Source organism: Aptenodytes patagonicus, chromosome 7, assembly GCF_965638725.1.
Source record: "Aptenodytes patagonicus chromosome 7, bAptPat1.pri.cur, whole genome shotgun sequence".
NCBI classification, from domain to species: Eukaryota; Metazoa; Chordata; class Aves; order Sphenisciformes; family Spheniscidae; genus Aptenodytes; species Aptenodytes patagonicus.
The window spans coordinates 32205393-32229981 of NC_134955.1; the positions used below are offsets into that span (position 1 = coordinate 32205393).

General features: G+C 39.5%; 1 protein-coding gene across 2 annotated transcripts in view; it reads right to left on the reverse strand.

Annotated features, from left to right (window-relative positions):
* The window catches only part of RBM25 (RNA binding motif protein 25), a 34365-nt gene extending 10087 nt beyond the window's left edge, over positions 1–24278 (reverse strand). The window contains exons 1-10 of one of the 2 annotated variants that reach the window (XM_076344737.1): positions 24162–24278; positions 17029–17149; positions 13200–13249; positions 11574–11744; positions 11202–11259; positions 9861–10021; positions 7125–7307; positions 4855–4908; positions 4519–4602; positions 632–912 (exon numbers count right to left, since the gene is read on the reverse strand). In XM_076344737.1, the coding sequence (XP_076200852.1) occupies positions 632–912; positions 4519–4602; positions 4855–4908; positions 7125–7307; positions 9861–10021; positions 11202–11259; positions 11574–11744; positions 13200–13249; positions 17029–17134 (1148 nt within the window). In that variant the 5' untranslated portion in view covers positions 17135–17149; positions 24162–24278. The remainder of the gene's footprint in view (positions 1–631; positions 913–4518; positions 4603–4854; positions 4909–7124; positions 7308–9860; positions 10022–11201; positions 11260–11573; positions 11745–13199; positions 13250–17028; positions 17150–24161) is intronic. The other variant, XM_076344736.1, reaches the window with a different exon arrangement.
* Positions 24279–24589: the final 311 nt, after the last annotated feature.

Sequence of the window (24589 nt, forward strand, 5' to 3'; positions counted from 1 at the left end):
AGTAGTTCTCCATAAATAAGTGACAGCTAAAAACCCCACAAATAAAGGGTATGCTTAATAAATCCTTCATATTTACATGGCTTACAGACAACTTGAACCCTACTGACAAGATGATTTAAAGTGAAACAGCTATTTTTTCTATGGTGAAGAGGGAAAAAGCAGCATCTAGAGCCTGACATGATTAGTCACAGTTTAAGACTGAAAGAGGAATCCCCTTGCTTTTATTTAAAAAAACAAACAAAAAAACAAAAAACCAACACATAACAAAGGAAAAGGTAAAACCTACTTAAACTAAAAGATACCACAGACATAAAAGAACCTCAAGTAGGAATAAAGCTACCCATGAAAAAATAAGAGAGATTTGAGATAAAACCAGTATGCTTAAGTCATGGTTGGGTGGTTGCTTACTGCATATTGCAGTCCTTATATTCCTGTGCTATAGAGTGAATCAAGTATTCTTCCAGTTTGTGTAAACACAGTATTTTCTAAAATTTTGATTTCCTGTTTTTACTCTGATCTTCCAAAAGGACCATTCTCTTTTGAATGGCAGCTGATCTGCTGAACTATACACACTTGGTAAACGGCACTAGGAAAAAAAACCTGAAATAAATAGCAACTCAAGTGCGCTTACCTTGATCTGCTCCGATCCTTGTTGCGATCTGAACTCCTTTCACGATCTCTGTCACGATCTCGGTCTCGTTCGCGGTCTCTGTCTCGGTCCTTAGTTCGGTCACGATCCCTATCTCGCTCTCGTTCACGCTCCCGTTCCTTCTCCTTCTCTCGTTCACGCTCCCTCTCTCTTTCACGCTCCCTCCTTTCTCGTTCACGCTCCCGTTCCCTTTCTCTTTCTCTGCGTTCTTTTTCAATTTCCTGTCTTTCTTTCTCCTTTTTGCCTTTTTCCTCCTCCAGTTTCTAAAAACCAACAAGAGAACTTTCACAGTTAATTTTGTAGTTATAGGAACTGGATATTCCCGGCGCAACACACAAGGCTGGTAATGGAAATACCAAAACCGCCACTGATTTTTAAATATTAAATAGGGTTTGGTGGGTATTTTTTGGAACTCGTAAGTATGAAATCAAAATGCAGCAATCACAAGACTAAGTTTCGTGCAAAGCATAGATCTACACAGACCAGCAATCTCCAACCTTAGCAGAGTAGGGCTGGCCTCGTATTATAAGCTGACTACACTGCACATACACAGTGCACTGCCAGTCATGATTCAGGTGGGCCACAAATTCCCTTGGCCCTATAAGCCACTTGGGTACAAGCAAAGTGAACTTCTAGCTGATGAAATTAATTCTGTTCAACTAGGAAAATATATTTCAGTGGAATGTTTACTGGGACAGCGAGTTGTTTCCCAAAAAGTCTTGGCAGACCAAAACCATCCTATATGAAAACTTGGGTGAAGAAATTTATCCACTTACACGTGGTGCATGTGGTTAAACAGTGAAGAGAGCTGCAACCTTTCCCCTTTTCCCTCCCTAAAAAAGAGAATCTAACAGTTCATTGGTAAGAACTGGACTCTGCAGAATGGAATCCTTAACTTCCACCACTGCAAGATGGAGAGAGTTAAAAAAAAGGTTGGAAATAGCTCTTTTGAAACACAGAAACTAAAGGGTTACCTGCTACAGTTTTACTAAAAATTGTACAAAATTGCCACTTTTTTTTCAATTAGAAACAGTTCCTATGACCAGAATTCCTATAAGACAATAGAAAATACATCAACAGAATGATAGATAAATCCATCCTTGGAAGCAATTGTTATGTGTTAACTTACAGATGCTGTGCTAGGACATGGACCGCCAACACTGGATTAACCTTGCCTATAAGCTATGTTTCTGGGAGGAAGAGCAAGTACACGGTTCACAAATATACCAAATAACAACCAAATATACCAAATTTCAACCTGATGGATGTCAGAATACCACTTTTTTGAACAAATATTGAGCAGAACAAACAGGTTTATCCCCTTTGGCTTCACGTTTACCATCACTGAAATGAAATTAAAAACTGGAACAATGAAACAGCATTTTCTCTGTTTGGGTTTTTTTTTTTTTCTTTTCTTTTAAACAAAGCATTTAAGACAACTTTAAAAAGCAATCTTACCTGATAACTGTTCTTCTGCCATAGGCACAGGGACCAGAGAACCGACAAAGGATTACAGAAATAAAGCTAATTCACTAGTGATTAATGTATCCAGTGAAACTACACTGCATTGATAGCACAATACAGGCAAACCAATGTTGGATACATTGAAATCACAAAAGGAAAAAGGGACTAAAAATGGTAGGAATTGGTAGAAAACTGATATGAAAAAACAAAACTTAGATTCTACAATATACACTGGGCTGAAAACCAATTTCTAAAGGACTGTATTTTACAGGAGCTTTACAGTGTTAAACCTCAGTACGGTCAGATGTTAGACTAGGTTGTCAACTTTTAAAAATCCAACTTACCTCAAATTTCATATACTTTTAAAGAAAAGTTTACATACTGAAGTGGTTGATACTTACAGGTTATCTTAGATGTTCCAACAGAAATTTCTTTGGTTGAAACTCCTGCTTTTTTGCCACTCTCAAACTTTGTTCATGGTGAGATTTCTCAAGAGAGTGGGTTGGTTTCTTTTTTTTTTTTTTTTTTAACATATTCACACAAGTGTAAATATACACACACAAGTCTTGGTGTATTAAAATCCATTTTGTAGGTCCGCTTTCTTAAAATCCAATTGAAAAAATAAATTGGCCTATTTTGTAATCAGAATCTGACCTCATCAACTTCTATCAGCCTAAATAAGAGGATCTGAAAGGGTAATGGGATGGGAACGGTATCAGATAAATTGAAGTAATGAACAGAAATGAACAGGTAGAAGAATTATAAATCTTACCTTGAGCTCTCTTCAGACTCGTCCGTGCTGTAAATGGACGCCCCCTGCAACGCTGATACCCTGACAGTCTGTGGTTATTGTTTTATAAACTCATACCAAAAACATGCAAAGGTTCACTGTGCTCACTAGCCAGCTGCTAAAGATTCAACAGCCCCTTTTAAACATATCCAATATACACAATGACTACTTTCAGTTGATTTTTAATGTTAAGAAACCCAAAATAGTCCCCCCCAATAATACAGATTAAAGGCAATAAAATGCCCAACAGCTTCTGAAACAACGAAGCATGTTTTTTGTTTGGTTGGTTTGTTGTTGTTTTTTTTTTTTTTTAAAAAAAACTTATTACTTGTTTGCATCTTAGTACCAGTGACGACTTAGGGCTCGGAATTGAACACAATTATACTGAAGTTTCACCACTGACCAGTTTCACATTCAATTGCTGAGCTTCTCCAGATGATTTCTTCTAGAATTTTTCCCCAGGTTTTTATCTCCAACAACTTCAGTCAAGACAAAAACTGAATACGTGTACATACAACAATGTGTAGTCACTTGTGTTTACATTGATACAGTTGCGTGAAAACATGGTACCATCCCCAGTGACTGCATGTGGTAAAGCTAAATAACACGGGCATACTTCACCTTGCTGTACCTTCAACATTTTCTTTAACGTTGATTTAGGGGTATTTTGAAATAAAGGTGTGTGCTCAAAAGAGGAGCTTGCTGATACTTCCCTAGGCCAAGGACCATACCAGTCTTGTTGGGGAAAAAATAACACCAACTTTAAGCTAAACATTAAAATAAGAACATTACATGCATAGTTGTGCTTTACTATCCGCAAGTATCATTTTCCAAAGCAGAAACATTCACAGATGCACTAGCATTAGTGGAAACTTCTGTAAGTGGGAACCCTGAGGTGGGACTTGATGTGCACAAACATTTTTCCAAGCCAGTTACCCCTTTGCATATTTTTCTGAGGGGGCATCCATAAGTATAATAAAAAACAGAAGCTCATACTTACATCCTATTCCATGTTACTTTCCAAGCTGTGAGTTTCATCTTGCATTAGTCACCATATGATCTCTATCATAATGGTGGGGGTCAATGAATAGATTAGCTTTATGGGAATTTACAGTTCTTCCATGCATCTAAAGTTTGGTAAGTCTGGTAACCACTGACCTATTTTTAATCTTCCCCCACTCTTAACTTAGAACTATTAAAATAAAAGACTTAAATTTAATTCAAGTTTCAACTCTTCATAAAATCTTGGATTATGTTACAAGTCTACCTACAGAAACACACTCAAGTGTATGTCTTATACTGCAGCCCCGTTTAGCCTTTAGTTATAAATATCTTGACTTAATGTATGTGTAGAAACTTAAGTTGCCTTTATTCATGTTAAAGTGAGAAGACTGCAAAATACTCAGTAGCAATCAAAGTCTTAGCATAAAGATGTCAAGGGCCACTTTAACGTGGTAGTTGTCTTTTTTTGACTTGTAAAGAACTATATGTATATTAAACCTAATATAAACATCATTTTAAGTGATATTGCAATGTAATGCTAAGTTTTATAATAGTGGTTTTCTGGATTTTGAAAAAGCCTAATTTGTATCAAGCGCAAAAACAAGAATACTACCTTGTGTGTGTCTCTGAATTTACTGATCTCTCTTGATATCAGGTCTCTTTTGTCTTCCTCCATTTCTATAGCATTTATATCCTCCTAAAAAACAAGGGGGACAGGAGGAAAAGCATTAAGAGCCATCTGTACAGACATAGGAGAACAAGAGAAAAGCTGAAGGTTAGAAGTTTTCAACCAGTCTTGCAAGAGATAAATAAAGTCCTTCTGCAGTACCAAACCTGACAGTCTGATGTTAATGAGTGAAAAAAAAAAAAAAATCAGATGGACAAGAGTCACAAATCTGGCAACTAGCAGTAAACATAGTCATTGTCAAAGCCTACAATGTAAACGAACCTTGGTGATGAGTGGATAAGGTATCAGTGGGGCCACTGGAAATCTGCGGAAAATCTGCGGAAAAATCCACGGAGATTTTTTTTTTTACAAATAGATTGCACACTACTCTGAAAAACAATGTTTTGTATGTTTGTACTATAAAGCAATATTGTATTGCTGTGATCTCATTTCTTTGATTCAACAAAATTACAGAAGAACCTCGCTAATTCTCCCTTCTCTGAACTACTTAAAATACATAGTGAGGTCTCATATTAGTAAGACTTCACTGAATTACAAGTATACTACAGGATATTAGTACGCTATGGTAGCATCATAAACAAGACTAAGCTACACTTGCCAATATAAATGATCAGTATATTTGCGGTGGGTATGTCTTGATTTTATTTACTCGCTAATTCGCAAAATTTGGTAGATTGCACCTACTAACTAATAGTTAGTGCGAATTAGCGAGGTTCCCCCGTGCTTGAAATTGAAAACCAGATTCCACTCACTCTCAGTTCCCCGCACACATTTTCAACTCCCCCACATCAGTCATGCCTTCATCCAGAAGAACTAACAAGAGACTCTGCTGCTAACACCAGCGGGAGTCTTCTTCACATCAAGCCCTTCAGGGGACAACAGCCCCAAAGCTGGTGAGTTTCCCCTCGCCACCCCCCACCCCCCCACATATATCTGCATCCATCTTCCCTTTCCCCCCACCCTCCACAGTCCTTCTCTCCCCTCTCCTTTAAGGGCAAGAGAGCAATGAGCTAGGACCATCTCTTCACTCCCACCTCTATCCACACAGGCCAAAGATGGCAACTTCCAATTTTCTTTTCCTCCTTCCCAGTACGGGAGGGATGATAGGGTGTAATTTCAACCCACAAGTGCTATGTATTTAAAAAGAGCTTGTTTGTCTACTTGACTAGCTCAGATTGGTCAAATTCTACATCATACAGAGCTAGCAGAATATCCCTCTGTCCCAGGGACATACTCAGCACCCAGCTCTTCCAAGACTGCAGTGGTCTCTTACGTTTAACTACCTGGCATTATTCATGGCCATATATATATATATATATATGTGTACCCACAGGACAATACACATTGTAACAATGCTTGTAACAAAAAGTACAGCTGATAGCATTAGACAGTGACTCATTTGTAAGTTCTCATCCAAGAAAGCATCTTCTCCCAAAGGGAGGGAAAGGAAAGAAAAACAAATTCTCAGCTCAGCACTCTTATACCTCAGGTCAGCCATGGCTAACCATGTTGTGGGGAAGATACACTCGCTCCCTGAGGGAGATGTTGCTTCTTGCACCACACTTAAACTCCATAAGCATTTGAAACTGCATTATTGCCTTGGAATAGGTACTTTGCAGAAGACTTAAGTGGGTAAAAATCTTGGTCAAACAATTTTCCAATCTCTTTCATATTAGGTGCAGAATAGTAGGTGTGAAAGCCCGTTTTCCCATGGTTAGAAACTTGGCTGGAAAAGCTAAGTCTGAGTTTGCTCATTCTTATTCCCCCTTCTCCAGTTTGTTTTAATCCATAGAAAGGTCATCCACAGAAGCGGGTCTAAACCAGAACATTCATTCCTGCTTAACAGGGTTTTTTTGTATTACATGAAAACCAGCTGATCAAATCCAGCCAAAATTGAGACGTGCGTGTAAAAGTGATTTTGTAAGGCAGGAAGATTACAATATGCCTTTCATCCCTGAAGGATCCCTCTAAGGTTTGTGAGGTATACATATATACAATTAATGAAGCACTTCCACATCTGGAGAGACAGCTGCAACCAGTTGGATCAAGGCACACTACAAGAATGCATACTATAAGCAGAGAGAAGAATTTTGTCAAAAACTACCAGAGCAAATTCCTGCCATTACAAAAGTGCCCTGGCATCTTTCAATGGAAATAGACTGTATGCAGGAACTCTTTACAGTTGTTTTTTTAAGTTCTCATCTGAAAAACCCTACACGCACATACAGATTAAATTGCACTAAATTCACTATTTCCACCTTCAGAGGGATGAAAGGTTGGTTCAATCCTGCCCAGATTCAAACCTGTTGTTCCAAGAAGTCTAGGTGCTTAGATGCCTAAACCACCCTGAAGGGATGGTGTCTATAACTGACTAGCTTTCAGCTTAAAAAAATGAAACTGCTGCTGACATCAATGCTTGTTGATTTGTGTTCTCATCAGAAGTTTAGGTTTAAAGTATTTGCACAAGGTTTGGCCATTATATAAAGGTGAGTTGAAGAAAAATCTGTTTTGTCCAAAATCAAAACACATACGTCCTCCTTCTTTTCCTTTTTCTTCTTCCTGGGGTGAGAGTCAGATTCCTGGGAGGGGGCATTGAGCTCGCTGGAATATTCTCGTATTAAGACTTCAATGGCCCCTTTAATTATCTGATCTCTTCTCTTTGTTTCCTCATCCAGTGCTTCATCGTCATCATTTGTTGTCTCTGGTCTGGAGTTCTAAGGAAAAATTGCAAAGTAACAGGAATCAACAAATTGAGAATAATATTAGTTTTATTTCAGAAGTTCACCTTTGTTCATCACATTCGTCCCCCTACAGCATTTACTAAAAAAACAAAACAAAAATCAAAAAACCCACAAAAACAAAACCACCTACAAGTAGTTATCAATTGCAGTCAGATCTTTTCACACTGGCAATACCATAGGGACCACAGTTTTACATGTGGATTGGCTGCAGAGAGCAAGTGTAGGATTGCATAATAAAATAGAACAGATAAATGGTGATTAAGGTGGTAGACAGGAAAAGAGAAAGTGCACGCACGCTCACAGAAAGGCAATCATTACAGTCCAGCTCTTGGTCAAAAGTTTCTGCCTTGTACCCTCCAGAACTTCAAGTCCTTTCAACAGCAGCTCCTCAAAGCCTTCTACTTAAGTGCCATGCAATACAAATGTCTACCTGTAACCGTCAAGCTGCAACTTATAATGGGAGAACTATATTAAAGAAACATTGTTAGGGAAAACATTCCTTGCACAGCAAACATTTTCTTATTATTGTTGATCAATTACTTTTAGTTCCTCATCTTTTCGCCCTTTCCACCTTGTAGGGAGGAAAGGGAACAGACGCAAAGAAGTGCATTTCACTAAATGTTACATGAAAGGGTAGAACAATGATCTGCATACTGAGCAAGGTAGCCCACCTCTTGATCCCCTGAATCTTTTAAAAAAATGGAATCTCACCTGAGAATCCAGCTGGGTATCCCGTCAAGCGATAGGTGGTGGGTGGAGTGAGGGGGAGGGAAGGGTCTGATGGAGCAGCAGCTAAGAATGAGGGGGAAGGGAGGATTCAGTTGGAGCTGTAGAGGCTGCCAGGCCAAGGAGAAGCAGGCTGAAAAGAGCTAGAAGGCAGTGACAGGGAGTGGAATTGAAGAGGTCCAGGGAGAAGAAGTGATCAGGGAGAGGAGCTAATTAGATAAAGGTTTGCTTGGCGTGTCTCTATAAGAAATGGTGTTGTAGTGTACACGTTTGATTTCTCAATAAAAAAGATTAAAGAAAAAAGTTGCAACTTTTGGATCCGAGTGGCACCAGCACACCAATGATGGTATGAAAGGAATCGCAAGCAGTAGGATTACAATACGCTTCATCAACACTCCTTCGCAATTCACAGCCTTTCTTTGCACCAGCACAAACAAAAAAAAACCCATTTGGAGCTAATCTCATTCTACAGTTCAATGGAATAGACACATACTGTTGTCTTGACCAAAGCCACAAACACTACAAACAGTACCCTCTGCTTTATTACAATCAATCCTGGGGGATTGATTGTAACCCACAGGAGCTCACAGAAAACAGAATTCATGAGAGAGAGATGTACAAGAACTCCACTGATACTTTAAGCTTGTTTATACTTTCAGCTGTGAAGCATAGTATTACAGGTGATGCCAACAGGAAACAAGGAAGTATGGAATGGAAGGGGCAGTTAAGTCAAACCCTTACCTAGGTTAACAGCTAGTACATTACTCCATTCAAAACCCATGAAGTTAGCACTCTGCTTTACTGAGCCGTTGCATTTAATCCCATACACTGGGTACACAGTCAAAAACGTGTCAAGTACTTCAAGTCATCATTATGTCTCTAGCTCTGGTTAAATAAAATGAAGTAAAAGTACTTGTGTTCCCACTGTATTTTACATACCTTTAAGAACAAGTCCAAATTGGAATTTTTAAAATTTACCTGCTACAGTCTGATTAGTATTTTTAGTTTTCTGAACAAGAGCCTCTTCTCGCTTTCATTTTACAGAAAATTGTTTTAGGTATTATCTTTAGGCATATGCAGAACTTTAAAATAGAGACCAAGCCCAACAACTTGATTGTGATGTGAAACACATTATTTTAACAAAGAAATAAATAAAATTCATTTTAACGCAAATTTGTCAGTTAAGTATCTTTGTATCTCACAAGAATTCAACATATCAAATATCTGCAATTATTCCAGAACAGATCCTTAGCTTTAGAAAGGAATGGTACAAAACCAATTTCCCCATCTACTAAACATCTGTAAGCTGCCCACTGCCTGATGACTGCACCATCTACTGAATGACCTACTACTTTCCTTGTCATTAATTTGTTCTAGATCATCAGTGGAGGGGAAAGAAACTCCAGTTCTCCTCAGACAGATGATTTACAGACTCTGACAGAGTAACAATTACTTCTAAAGTTTATATACTTCCAAGAGTTTCTAAACAAAAATGAAGCAACAGAATCATAAGGTATAGCACGTATTACTACACTTTAGAATGAACTACAAAATTAATTCTAGAGATTCAGTTGTAGCTTACAGATAAGTTTGAATGCTGATGAATTAAGAGCTTACACTTCACTGCCTTTCAACATATCTTCAGACTCATTAATGTGATTCTGGCGAAATCCTAAAATGAATTAAGGGCAGAGACAAGAATAGAAACTAAGAGACACACTTGCAATCTGATCTAGCAAGTACGTTACATTGCCCTCCTGCCAAAATAACACAAGTCACACGTACGTATTATATACGTACCCCATTAGAAGCCTTTTTCTTTGCTTTCCATTCATCTAGCTGAGCCTTTGTCTTTGCATCAACTTTGACTAGCAGCTTCTTCTCTCCAATCTGGAGGTCATGGAGTAGCCTCAGTGCTCGTAGTGTGGATTCTGGTTCTTTGTACTCACAAAATCCAAAGGCTGAAATGGATGATTGAAATGAAAAGTAAAAGTGTTAAAGCTCTTCAGGTAATTTACTTTGTGTAAAAAAAAGTGCTTTGAATCAGTAACTTGGAACACAGGCACTTCTTTTTTTAAAACCAGGAGTACACATCATAAAAAGTCAGAAAGATCATTCACTGTATTAGTCTTTGATATACCTAACGGCTCACTGAATAAGGTGAAAGCAATACATACACTATAGATGCCCCATCCCTGGAAACATTCAAGGTCAGGTTGGACGGGGCTCTGAGCAACCTGATCTACTCGAAGATGTCCCTGCTCATTGCAGGGGGGTTGGACTAGCTGACCTTTGAAGGTCCCTTCCAACCCAAACTATTCTATGATTCTATGATTGTGTTTGTAAAGCTTTTGACATGTCTGTCTTAACTAAGGAATGCAGTCTATATGAAGACATGTCTCAGGTGGATTTGCAATTGTCTGAAGACCAAGGATATCAATCAACAGCTCACTGTTAACCTAGAGGGAGGGGTATTTCAAACTAGGTTCTTGACAACAGTTACAAAAAGTTGTAAATGAGAAAAACAACTCATGAGAGCTAAATAAACAAAGTATGATATATAAGAAAGCTGAAAAAAATGAATTGCATCTTAAAGAAAAAAAACAACCTAGAGAAGATATGAAAACACTAACAGCAAAAAATAGTAACCAAAATTGTTTCCTGTATCCACTGGAGAAAGGTCACAAGAAAAAATAAATCAGTTCAATTTGATGATTGGGAAGGAAGAAATTTTACATCAGGAAAACCTCCTTAACAGAGAAGGATTATACATAGTAATGGAAGAGACTATTAACAGTGCTGCAAATATGCTCCTTTGGAGGCTAAGTCCAAACTGGTAAACCTTTCTCAGGTATGGCCTATAAACTCCTGATTCAGTCTCAGAACAGAAAGGTGAGCAAAATTAGGCCCCCAAGACATTTTCCCATTTAACCTTTCTCAATTTTATTTTTCTCGTTCTGTCTTGATTCCAAGGACAGAAAATACTAGCCCCTTGCTAGGAAGTATTTAGCAGTTAAGTATCATATATAATATCTTAAAATGTAAAAGTATTAAGAATAGCAATGTGTCAGACATTTGAAAAGCTGCCAGGTAATAAAAACAAGAGTCTGACTAGAGATTTTGGAAAGTATGAACAATTACCTTGAAGTTTTCCAGATGCCCCTTGTACTCTCTTCCAACTCAAAACCAAGCCACATTTCTGCATTAAAAATAAATATTATTAATTAAATATTATAGTTTATGTTCAAAACATTACAACTTAACCCCTTTTTGCAAAAGATGGCATGTAAAAAGGGTAAAACGCTACTAAAAATAAAATATGTCTATGTTCACTGACATCTACAGCTTAAAAAAAGCTGTACTCTTCACTTACTGACTTTAAACTCAAGCGTAATGGACTGCTATTCCAGTGAGTGGGACTAACTCTGCTTTTAGCTTCAATCCACTCCTTGTGGGTCATTACTTCATTCATCAGCCAGGGATGAAGTTTAACAAGCAGTCCACTGTACTTACTGCTAGAAGCTGCCGTATGAGCATGTCTGAAGCCTTCTCAGAAATGTTGCCTACAAAAACGGTGGTAGTGGGACCGCTGTTTTCATCGTTTTCTTTGTTCTTTAAGCCAGGATGTTCTTTTCTGGCTCCCAAATGTTTTCCAACCATAGACACTGTGGTAGGAACTAATACCTAGAAAGAGGAGGAGAGGGTGTAAAATGAAGTCTTGGGTTGATTGTTTTTTTTTTTTTTTTTATTTAAATCCGTAAGACAAAAAGAGTTGGGGATGCACATGTATTTCAAAATTAAATTTTCATAGTTACGCTTACGGAGTGAGACACAAATAAGTGGTTCAGGCTTTAACACTCTATACAACACAAAAAAGTGCCATTTTCTGGCAAAGACAGACAGAAAAAAAAGGTGTACCTGAACATGGCTACTGGAAGGTCTCAAGGTGAGCATACAGTAACATTAGGTATTATTTCTTCTACAAATAACTAATTTGCAACATTTGAGTCACTGGAAGTTGAAGTACCTTACCTAACAGTGTAAAGAGCAAGCTGCAAATAGAAAAGTAACTCTGACTCAAAAGGCTTCAATGGACACATGACAGGTCTTAAAGCTTTCAGAGAGTGAATACACACTACTGCTTTATTTAATCAATACAGAACCCAAAGCCTCTTCGGGTAAAGGAACAAACATTTGTAAAATAAACCATACAGAAATAGGCACCATCATCTGTTCCATTTTGCGGCAACTCTCTCCTTCCACCTAAGATTTAACAGTACATATGCGCTGAGTCCCTCTTCTCAAAACACCCTTCTCGAAGTGTCACTTAATAAAAGTTTTAATCAGAAAACTGAATAATGCATTTGGTTCCAGTATCTTTGTCTTAAATACAGTGGTTACCATGAACATATCCTCCTGTAACAGATAATACAAGCTATCAAAAAATTCAGTATTTTGGGGAGATTTCACTTATGCAAAATTGTAGAAATGGTAATACACCTTGAAGCCAAGAAGTAACCTTTATATTTTAAAGAGCACTTTTTTCCGCCCCATGAATCATAAACCGTCCTTCCAACTAGAAATTAGTAAGACAAACAAAGACACCCTTCTCTCATACACTCTTCCATAGATGCATACTATGTGCAACTATTCCTTCCCCTGCAACATGGGGAAAGAGAGCTTGTGTAAGCTTGTCAACGCACATCTTTCTTGCCAACTTAGCAGTGCCGCATGATGGTCTTATAAACCTGGATGACGTGATGCCTCCAGAGCACTCTGTTAGGCCAACAAACTCAAAAGCAAGAGACCTGGAATCTAATTGATCTAACTGTATCGCATAGGAAGACCATGCATGACCCAAAGGCAAAGCCTAAATCATTGTATTTAAGAGAAGTACATCTTCTTGCAAGAACAGTAATTGCTTCACCTTTGCAGCTAGCAGCTCCAGACATTACTTCAAACTTTGTCTAGGTCAGAAATTAGCATAATATTTGCGTAATAGTTGCATTTAAAGTGAGGCATTTCCTTTCATAGTATGAATTCTGATAGAATAGAGCAAAACAAAAATACTGTTGACATCTACTAAGTTTTACTCTCCGTTTTATTTTGCTATCATGTCATCCCCACTGTAATACTTACAGTCGGAGCAGGAGCCATAATGCCCATTGGTACAGGAATCATAGGGGTCCCTGAGAAAGACAAGACATTAATATTAATGTGCCCTGTTGAGATTACTGAAGAATAGAAATGAACTGATCGCAGACATGATTTCCAAACCAGACAGCAATTTTGGCCAAATAAGAATTTCACAGTACTGATTACCAGTAATTCCTTAAGCATTCAAGCATAGCCTGAGTACACTAACATACCACGTGTATCCTGGTCACTTTTATCATATTACCATTTCAATTTTGTTAGTCACAAACAAATCTATTTTCAAAGCATATTCAAACCACAGTATTTTTCTAGAAGATAGCTGTGTGATGAATGAGGCAGGGAATTCCATAAATACAGAGCAAAAGCAGCTAAAGTGCTACAGATGATAATCTCATTCCTGACTTGCTCAATTCGCATAGCACAATCGATTCTGCATACAGCTTCGGGATGAGGTCCTATAGAGAATGCCACCAGGCTTCATGCTACTATTTATGGAATAGCTTATTAAAGGCGGCATAGAAAACCTCAATCCAGAAGCTCCCTACCTGCTCAATATTTGACTTGGCAGTCTCTAAAACTTAATTTAAAACAGTATTTAATCAGGTGAAACCATGCAATACCCTCCTTCCCACTACCAAATGCACTGGCAGCTTTAAGTACAATCATGTGAGCCAATATCCGATCATAATACAGGCTGTTTATCTTTCCATGCCAGCTGCTAGAGCAGGTTAAAGATATTAAGTGAATGGATTTCAAAACTACTTGCTGGCCAGTAAAGACACTAAGACTCAAGAACAATGAAGCCAATCTCATGTTCTTCAGAGAAATACCCTCTAGGGATCCTAGATCTCTTTTTTCATTCTACAAAAAACTTTCTTCGTCTTTCACACTCAATCCTTCCCTCTTGATCCTTCTCCATCTCTCTTACTGCTGTATTCATAAAATCCTAACCAAACTTCTGCAACCTACTGTTCCTGGACTTGTTCCCCTACTTTCTCCAGTGCTTAGTCCTGAAACAATACTTGTCCTCAGACACCCTCTCCAGCTTTCTCCTCATCTGCTCTAGTTTTGCTTTGATTCCATCGTTTATTTTCTCCATCACTCAGTCCTCTTCCTCAGTCCCTTCATATTAAAGTCATACTACCTCCTATCCCTCCAAACCATTCAGAGAATCAAAAGGTGTATTGCTCTCCCATTCTCTCAGTTTTAATGCACCATGGCATCTCACAGACTGGAGGAACTACTCCAAGACAAGACTCTGTCTATGCAGCCCTATAACTATTACAACTGTCATTATCATGACGCTGAACTTGGATTTTAAAGTTACAACTCAGTAAGATACTTGTGTTATCACTGACAGTTTTCTGAAACTATCAGCCCAGTGCTCAGCAAAAGCAAAAAAAAAAAAAAATCAACCAAGAAGTTGGGCATCATCAGCAAATATACTGATGATCAAGACCACAGGCATCATTTAGCTGCTATACAAAAACCTGGTGCACCTATACCTTGAATACTGCCTACAGACCTGGTCTCTGCAACCCAGGAACAACACACAGCCTTAGAGAAGAACAACTACATGACTTAAGTGTTGAAGCAACTGCTTTACTAAGAAAGACTCTACACTGAGAGACTCTTCAAGTGTGGAGGTTTGCAAGGCATGGAACACGACTGAGACGTACAAAACCACAAAACACAACTCCCACATCAGAACTGGGGCAGGAGGGGGACACTAAGTAGGCAAAGAGTTTAAAGACAGACATAAGAAAGTAGCACTTTACACAGTGGTTAATGAACTTCTCAAATTTGGTGCAAGAGGCGACAGTGGAGATGGACAGTATCAGCAGGTTCGAAAAATATCAAAATGTTCATGAATGACAGGTCCAGAAAAAGATAAGGAAAAATGAAAGATCATATTCTAACATCCCTAACACTAGAGTTGTGAGGAAACAGACTCAGAAAGCAGATAGGTGTACATGCCCACCCTAAATACCATCTTGTATTTCCATTGCCCAGACAATGCATCCGGCTATATGGACTGCTGGTCTGACCCACTACAGCATTTCTTACATACGAACTGTAATTTTTTACATTGTAATGGTATCCGATAATCTTCAGAGATGACAAGAGTTATCCATCACCTCCTTATCAAATCTTCCACACTTAAGAGACAGAAGTGCTAGAACTTCTTATTTTTAACAGCCATATTCTTAAGCAAAGCAAAACACTTCCTAACTTCATTCTTACTCAAGCAAACCGCTCTAGCTGAAACTTTTCAAAAAATTACAGGCTGAGTAAGATAACTAGAATATGAAATTTTGGCCAAACAGCTAGCTAAAGGTATAATATTGTAAGCCACTAAAATTGTGATCTTACGTACGGAATAGCTTCAGAGTAGACTTTCATAAAGTCACCGTGGCATTTCTGGCATTTTCAACTCTATCAATACACTTGTGTTAAGAAGTGAGAGATCCATATCCTCTACATGTTGAAATATGTTGTCTGCACAGGTAAGCAAATAATGTTTCTAGTGCGCAGAGAAAACTAATACCAGGCTCCTCCACTCTACATATTGTTTGGATTACTAATACTGAAACAAGACTATTTATATATAAAGTCAAACACAGCAAGAAAACAAAAAGATCTTTGTTGCACATGTTAAGAAGCAAACGTTCAGAGCAGAAACTTGTATCAGGCATTTAAAAATATTCTTCGGGAAGTTATTTTTAAAAGGATCTGGTGTTTTTCACACTAGTATATATAAACTGGAGCTAGTAAAGATAAGAGGTATGGTTTTAAAATTTAGCCTGAAATTTTTGATGGCAGAATCAAGAGCTCTGCCGTTAGCAGAAAATAGGTAACATCTCATGGATCTCAGGAAAAAAGTTTAGAAAAATTAATGCAAGTAAGGTAAGGATTAGCCTGATGAAGGGATGTGCACAAACTATTCCTGAGTTCAGCCATCTGGTTTCTGAATGCCTTTATTGTCTACAAAACACTTGTGCACAACATAGCTTAAGATCATATAGTCAGGAGTTATTTTCTGCAGCCCTTGTGATGAATTTTAAAGGGATAATTCTCTGATGTATTCCTCTCTCCCACTCGCTCTGTGGTCTCCTGCCTCCAGTCACTGTTATCTATATTGGCAATGTACAGAAAGAAGGTGGTTCCAGACCAACAAATTAAAGTCTCAACGCAAAAAACAGAGGCTGATCTTACAGATGAACAAAGAAAAAAGGTGGGATTAATTTTGGGAAGATTAGAAGGAATGAGGAATGTAACAGTAAGTTTGCAAGATGCGTGGAGGAAAGTATGTAAGAAGCAGAATAAAAGAAAGTGGGACTTACAAAAAAGTGGAGAAAAACAATGCAAGAAGTTGGACCTTCTCTGAAAGTTACTCCTGTATTTTCACACCACACGTACTCAGTGTACCCAAGTGTTTCCAAAGGCTATTACAATGGCTTATTTGAAAGGAACTGAAAATCATAGTCTACTGTCAAAACAGTGGCTCTTAGAATACCTAATGTTAATAAAAATCACCACCTAGCTTCAGTCTTGAAAAAAAGGTCCAAGACAAAGTCCGGTATTGTCTCTAATGGTTTGATTTCTGGTCAGACGTAAGCAGCTTTTGGCAGACCAAAAGAAGCTTGCTCACATGACATGGTCTGTGGGTAAACTAGAAACTCAATTGCAATGTACACGAATCAGAGCTACTGAAATACATTAAGGGCCAGTAACTTTTGTAAATAATACAATTCAGAATAATAAAAGGAAATTTATTTCTACAACACTTCCATATACTAACATAACTTACCAGGAGGTACAGGTGGAGGAAAGCCAGGAAACTGTGGGGGTGGGATCCCAGGGGGAAGCGTTGGAATTCCCATAGGAGGGCGATTCAAATGAGGTGGAAAAGACATTCTTCCAGTCACAATCTGTCAAAAAGACAGAAAAAGAAACTTGTACTAGCCAGTTCCCAAACATGAATTACAAAAGCAGTGCAAATGATAAGTCTCCATAATGATTTTAAATCTTTATATGGACATTCAACTACAAACTAAACCTATTTTTAACTCTTTTTCCCCAGCTATTCATTGAGTTACAAATGTAGTAGAAGTCTTCTTTCACAATGAAAAACAGCACTTCTAGGAAAGTGTTTCAGAATGAAGCGAAAAACAAAACTGTATCTGACTCCTCATACCAATGGTTTACAAGGAGTGTGAATTAAACAGTGTTTAACAGTTTGTACAGTTTCTTTAAAATAAAGCTATCTTTTGCAGTATCTGAAAACAGAAATAATCTTGTGATACATTTTCAATACGGCAAGTGGTTCTCTTGTACAAGAAACAATCACACAATACAACTGTGGAACAAGATGAGATAAAGAACTGGGACATCTCAATGCTCAGCATTAACAGGAATTGTATTTAAGACAACACTGGGGAGATCCCCAAATTCCAGCACAGAGACAGTTAAAAGCTTGGAGGAGGGTTCACTGATCTGTAACTTCGCAGTTCACACATCTTCTAGAGCTCAACTTGAACGATAGCCCATGAGCTGAGAGTCAATATGCTACCATGGAGAGTAAAGATCGTTTTAACACCATTTGCTATTCAGATGTTTATTATTATGTGCGTATTACTGACCCTGTAACAGACACCACCCAATAATAAAAAACTCAAGATCACTCTTAACACAACTAATGAGGCATGTATTCTTGCTTCCAATATTATCTCAGCAACCTTACATGGTCAACTCTTCAAAAAAAGGTTAGCCCTCAGTTCTAAGAAAAAAACCAAAATTGGTCACCAATATTACTGTTGAGCGTATAGGTACATTCACACTGCAGTGAGGAAGCACTAGAGGAACTTCAAACACACTGACACCGTATCACAAGAAACAGGAAACCAGCTTTGCTGGAGACAGATGTGACTTACATACACGTATAAGAGCAAGTAGTTAATGACAGTCTTAAATACTAGAAGTAAGAGCTAATATCAGTACTCCACCATAACAGTAGATACATTTGAAAGAGCTAAAAAATTATAATGGGAGAATCATGTGCACAACTTTATTCCCACAGAGTCTGGAAACAACTATGAGAGAGAAATGTATATAGTGGACTGGAGAGGATAAAAGGGAAATCCAAATGCATTTGGTAATACCTTTGAACATCAAAACTTACTTATTCTGGTATAAGAACACATATATGACCCTATAGCATAATTCACCCAAAGACACATTTACAACTACATCAATTACAAGAGGTTCATGAGGATGGCATTCATTAATTGGCCTCAAAGGGCATTCATCAACATCTCAGCAGGAGAAAAGATAAATGTTCCTATGACACAAAGTCTAAGATGGTAGAAGAAACAAGACAGCAAATGCAAGCATTCCTCCAACAGTTCAGTAAAGATTATTTTATGCAATATAATAAACATAAAACCCTTAAAATCTATACGCCTAAGAACACACTTCTTTTCTGTCATTCTTGAATTTTTAAAACTGAATGGGCAAAGAAAAGCAGCAAAGGTGTTCTGCCAAAACATTTCACTTGGAAGAACATTGTTTATTGTCTCTTCAGACTATGTGCACATCAGCCAACCTTCCTCTAGAATCTGAAACTTGGATGGTACGGAAGGGAACAGAACTCCTTTATCCACCTTAATATCACTATTTGAAACTTTTTCACCAAAAAACCAGCCAAGGGCCCCAGGAAAGGCAGAAAATTACGAACTTTAAGGCTCTCAGTCCTTATCTATATTGCAAGCTGATAGACAACTGGACAAAATTCAAAGCTGTTTTGAGGCAGGATGGTAGGCAGGTAAGGTATTGGGTCTGAGATGGTTCTAAACAGGCTGCAATAGCCTTACACCACCTGAGGTCCACAAGACATTAAGGAGTTGTCTTTTAAACAAAAAAGAACAATTGGGGAAGTAATTTTCCAGGCCGCCTGTAGGTGCAGTCCCTTCTCTCGCTCTGATAAGCACTTCATCTGAGACACCATTTTGGAGAAGGTAAAAAAAAGCCTAGGGACTAAGAGGTAAAACAGTCCTTTGAATTAAAAGATGCTGAAACATGCCATACTCAATGGATGTTACATATGCACACAGGCAAAGTTGGTTTGTTTGGGTTTTTTTAATTTAAATTAAAAAAGCAAAGATTTAGCAGTCAACGAAGTAATTGTCACTGCATAAAAGAAACAAGGCAGTTAGTAAGAATGGATCAAATTTAGTCTTCCAGGCTTCAACAATCCATTTTACTTGAAGCACTCTGTTCTTATTTTTTCCATATTTGTACAGCTATTTTCACAGCAGCTAGAAAGCTGCCCTGTTACTGACTTAATTCTTGCACACATCAATCCTAGCACCTCTGCTGTCTGTGACACTGAAGATCAACACTAGAATTAAAGAAAGCCTTTGTCTCTTTCTTGCTACTATATGTAACTACCAATGTGAAACTGGCAGAGAGAACAGTTTTGTTCTGTTTCCATCATGAAAACTGTGAGATCAACAGATACCATGATTGAAACTGCTCACTGGAGAAGTGAGAGATCTGGACAAGAGAGGAAGATGCATCCAGTTCCTTGCATCGGCCAAGACGCTACAATAAAGGGAGCTGCGTAGCACATTTTTTCTGTCAGCAGCTAGAGAACACACAAGAAATGTACATACTCTTCCAACAGTCAGAGGGGCCTCTGACATCAAATTTATAAGCAACTACAAACCAAGGGTTAGGTATGGAAAGTTAAAGAGATGCTAAGCTGGGTCTAGGTAGAATACACTTGTAGAAATCTCAGGAACAGTATCTTGAACTTCTCTGCAGACTGACCTACTGCCCTGCCAGTACGATTCAGTGATCAGCATCTTGATATATTTACTGTGGTCTCAGTATTGTATATGGTGATCTTCAAATTTCCCCAATATATTCAAAAGTGTAAGTAAGGACCTAAACAGTCCTGAAATATTTTTAAAACCTCAGCTGACTTATGAAAGTATTACCACAAGTGAAATTGGATGTAAGCAGCATTCTTGATAGTTGCATTTTAACTAGCAGCTCTTGAAGTGAGAGATTAATTTGTGTGAATGTTACAGTGGTCACAAAGATACCGGGGTAAGAAAAGCAGTGAGCATCTGGCCTGACGCCATTCAAAATACTGAAACAGTGACATCTTCAGCCCCCAAAATGATGGATTTGTGTCAGGTCTCCGACTCAAAGCGCAGTCAATTTAGGCTATGTCCATGCCAGCAAGCAGGGCAGCACAACAGGAGCAGGTCTGTTAAACAAAACAGATGGAGCTGAGACCCTAATGTCCACACTATATGTTTTGGGGAGGTCCACCCCACTGGAACGAATGCCCATTTTCAGGTAAGAGTGCATTTTTCAATATATTTTAATCCAAAAGGAATCCGGTTCATCCACTGGCATAGTGCAAGCCAATGTGAAAAAAGGTTTCCCAAGTGAGGATGACTGCGAGACTTCCTTCAAAAGCACACTCCTGATCCAAGTTAACACATTAATGTAGGCGCACACTTTATTAGCCTTAGGCAATTTTTGTAAGCTGCAGATTAACGATGTGACGGATGGCAAAACATCTAAGCTTACTCTAAGCAGACCCAGCTCAAATTCAGCCTGAGCTATTAACTAAAGCAAGTGCTACACAAACACAGCTATAGTATTCCAGGGTCAACTTTGGCCTAGAAGGAGTTCAGTTGCTTTCATACAGTGCTCTTCTGAGTTAATAAGTCCTGGTGGAACCAAACGCCATGCAGAGCCAGCTGCACCAACCTTCTGAAACTTGGAGTGAGTACCGGAATACCCATATGGCTCTAAGGTTTGGTAAAATCCACTGAGACTTGTAAATTCTGACTCAGTGCTACCCCTGCTGGGCCGGAGGTCTGTCCATTAGAAGCACGCTGGCTCTCACGCACGACAAAACAAGTGCACAGGGCTGGCCTGAGGGCGTGCTGGACTCAAGTGTCTGAGACCACACAGAACTCAGAATTACTGTGAAACAAGGGTCACCGTCATTCAGAAATTGCTGCCCCATGCTTCTTTATTATCTCTGACTCCCAAAAGTCCCAATAAGAAGGGACTGACTATATGAGAAGATTGTACTGGTCTGGCTGCACTTTAATGTAATTTTTTTTTTTAAACCATAGTATTCTTTAAACCTTTTCTTTTAAACTGTAGTATTCTTTAAACCTTTTTTTTTTAAATTTACTCCATTTTTTTAATAAAGGGGTGAAGATATGTCATAAACAGAATGTAAGTTTAGTAAAAAATCACTGGTAACTAATGTATTTTAAACTGACAATTATATCACCTACTCAGGGCAGCATCATAATTCTACCAGTGTCACAGGATTAATCTCCTTAGTATCTCTGCGTTTACACATTAACTTTTATTTAAAAACCTGCAAAACATTTTAACCATTTTCAAAACAGTTAAGTTCCCCCTGAAACAAACAGTTTCAATACTTACTGTTGAGCTGCTGTTATACTAAACAAAGTTAAAATTAACTGTAAAAATCCTGAAGTCTTAATGCATAAACAAACTTAGTGTGTTTTAAGAATACATACATGTGGTGTCATAACAGCAGTGACAGTATGGCTGTTCTAGCTTGATTTCATTTTGTCTGATTTTAACTTCTCTCCAACATTTTCCCAATACAATTCTTCTGCACCACAAAAAGCTGTACACTTAGTCTAGAATAAGTTGCACGAAGTAGCTGTGCAAGCTAGTACTTCAAGTAAGGAAGCAGTAAGCACAAAACTTGTTTGCAATTTTTTTTTAAATTAACTACAATTCAGCTTCGATTATAATCTTAGTATTTAGATTATTACAAGAGCACCTGACAAAATCCACACCTATGGTAAGTGTGTAACACTATGCTATTTAGTAACACCCTGGTTAAAGAGATGTCATACCAAGACATTTGATTTGTATATCCACGTTATTATGTTTCACTGAAATGTCCCTATAAAAAAAGCTTTCACACTTAAAAATGTTTCTAATGCTTTTTAAGAATTAGAGTAATTCCTATTAAGAATAGTACAATGTTTTGGCATTTGATTCTATTGTCAATACCTAGGCAGCAACAGAGAATGAATAATGATTTCCTCTAATTTATGACAAAGTATTTTATACATTTGGTGTCCTATCATGGGTGCAGCTGAGCAACAGAAGCATTTTCAGAAACAACTGGAGAAAACATATGCGATAAACCAACCTATTAAAGTCAGTACTATCACATAGGCTTTTACATCAGTCTCTACATGATGTATGGATTTTTAAGCTGTTCCATTTTAAAAATAACTAACCCCATAGTTTGTCACCCATTGGAGATGCTGCTTATATTACTGCTTCTCACAAAAAAAACCCCCTCCCTAAAAGAAAAATCTTTTATTTCAAGCCAACTGATTCTCTCAGTGAAAATGTCCACTTTCTCACAGAGTCCTACAGTTTTCTCCAAAATTGCCTGCAAGCTAAGCAAGACATCAATGTCAAACACAACAGACATGGGGAGAGATAAAACCGATTATATTTTCTAAGTATATTTATTTCTGAACAAACAAAACTAGTATTTGCTCAAGACTGTTTTTCAGAGGTGATCTAGAAAGTGTTCACTAACTGCCATGAAATAAGTTGCATCCCAAACTATTATTATGAAGGAACCCAAAAAGCAACATGCTTATCCAAACCAAAGCCTCAGTCCGAAAGCCCTTTAACTAGGGCTCCATTAAACATGTCACCAGAACTTTAAGATCTTTTATTTAGTTCCTAATCCTGTGCCTCTGTACCCATGTAAAGCCCTAGTCAGTCAAATAAGTGACTCTCCACTCTAACTTTGCTATTAACTCTTCCCAAAACACAAACACGGCTGTAGCACTACAACATTTATGTGAATGGGCACTTGAGAGACAGAAGCAGAGAAACGTGAAGCACTATGTACAACACTACCCCTTTACAGGGAAAGTAAGAAACCATCCTGTTCTTCCTTCTTCGAGTTTGTTCTGGACCATCTTCCATAAATGTTGATGCAATACCTGAAGCAATGCTTTCCTGCCCCACAAAGAATTACTAGAAATCCGTATGCATGCATTTTAATCCGAACAGACCGAGAACTACACAACTTCAAGATTTCACATCCTGTAAGACCTACTACAAAAAAAAGTTAGTTGCGTTCGGCATGTTCGCTGTATTTAAATAAATAAACCTCATTTCCTTCAGGCAGACAAAGGTTTCCATTTCTATAATGTAAAAAGACATCATGAGAAAAACATGCCAATATACACATCGCAACCGCTACTGACACGGATGAATCACTCCGATTCTTCCATGCACAAGCTGCTAACACGTGTTTTAAGATGACTACCCCACTCCACACTAAGGACATTAACTCCCCTGCCGCGATACCATCGAAAAACGTTTCCTCGCATGACCCGTTACCCGACATCGAAAAGTAAAATCCCACCCACAGTCAGAGGCGGCCCGGCCCAGGCCGGGGAGCAGTTTCGGGCGCCGGCAAACGCCCCGCCACGGGCTCGTCCGCTCTCACCCGAGAGGCGCAGGGCCTCGTCCCGAGCGTGAGATGGGCTCCTCTCGCCTTCCGCGGAGCCGCCCGCCGCCCCGCCCGCCGGAGCCGGCTCCCCGCCGCGCCTCGGGAGGCGGAAGGGACTCCCACGCCTCCTGGGCGGGAGAGGAAGCGAGAGGCCCCCGCCGCCACTCTCCCGCGAGCGCCTCCCCGAGGCCGCTCTCCCGTTCCACCCCGCCACTAGGCCCACGCCGCCTCCCCGCCGGCGCCTGCCACGGCCCAGGGTGCGGGGGCGCGGCACAGCGGCCTCGGCCCGGCCCCGGCCGCGCCTCCTCTCAGCAGGCGGCTGAAGCGCCGCCGCCGCCTTCCCTCCCCCTTTCATCCCCCCGCAGCCTCTCGCTTCTCACCCCTTCGCTGCGGAGCAGGAGCCGCGTCCGGAGCGCCGCCGCGGCCCCTCCAAGCCGCGCGTGTCGGGGATGGTGCAGGGGGACGCCGCTCGGCCGGCTGGGAGGCCCCGGGGCGCCACTAGGCCGCGAACACACCGCGCCGAGCCGCCTCCGCCGCGCTGCGCGGGGTCATGTGACCCGCCCCTTCCGTCAGCGGCCCGACCTGCACCGCGCCGCGCGACCATAGAGGCGGCCGTGCCAGAGCGCCCTCCCGCGCCGCACCCAGACAATAACGCGCCCAACCATAGAGCAACAGCGGCTAGAAGGGCAGGGAGAGAGGAAAAAAGGCGTCCGGGCTGCCGCCATCTTTGCTGGGGGCAGGCGATGCGGCGCCTTGACCCAGCCCGGAGATTCGCCATCTTGAGGTCAAATACCGTCGCTCGGGGCTC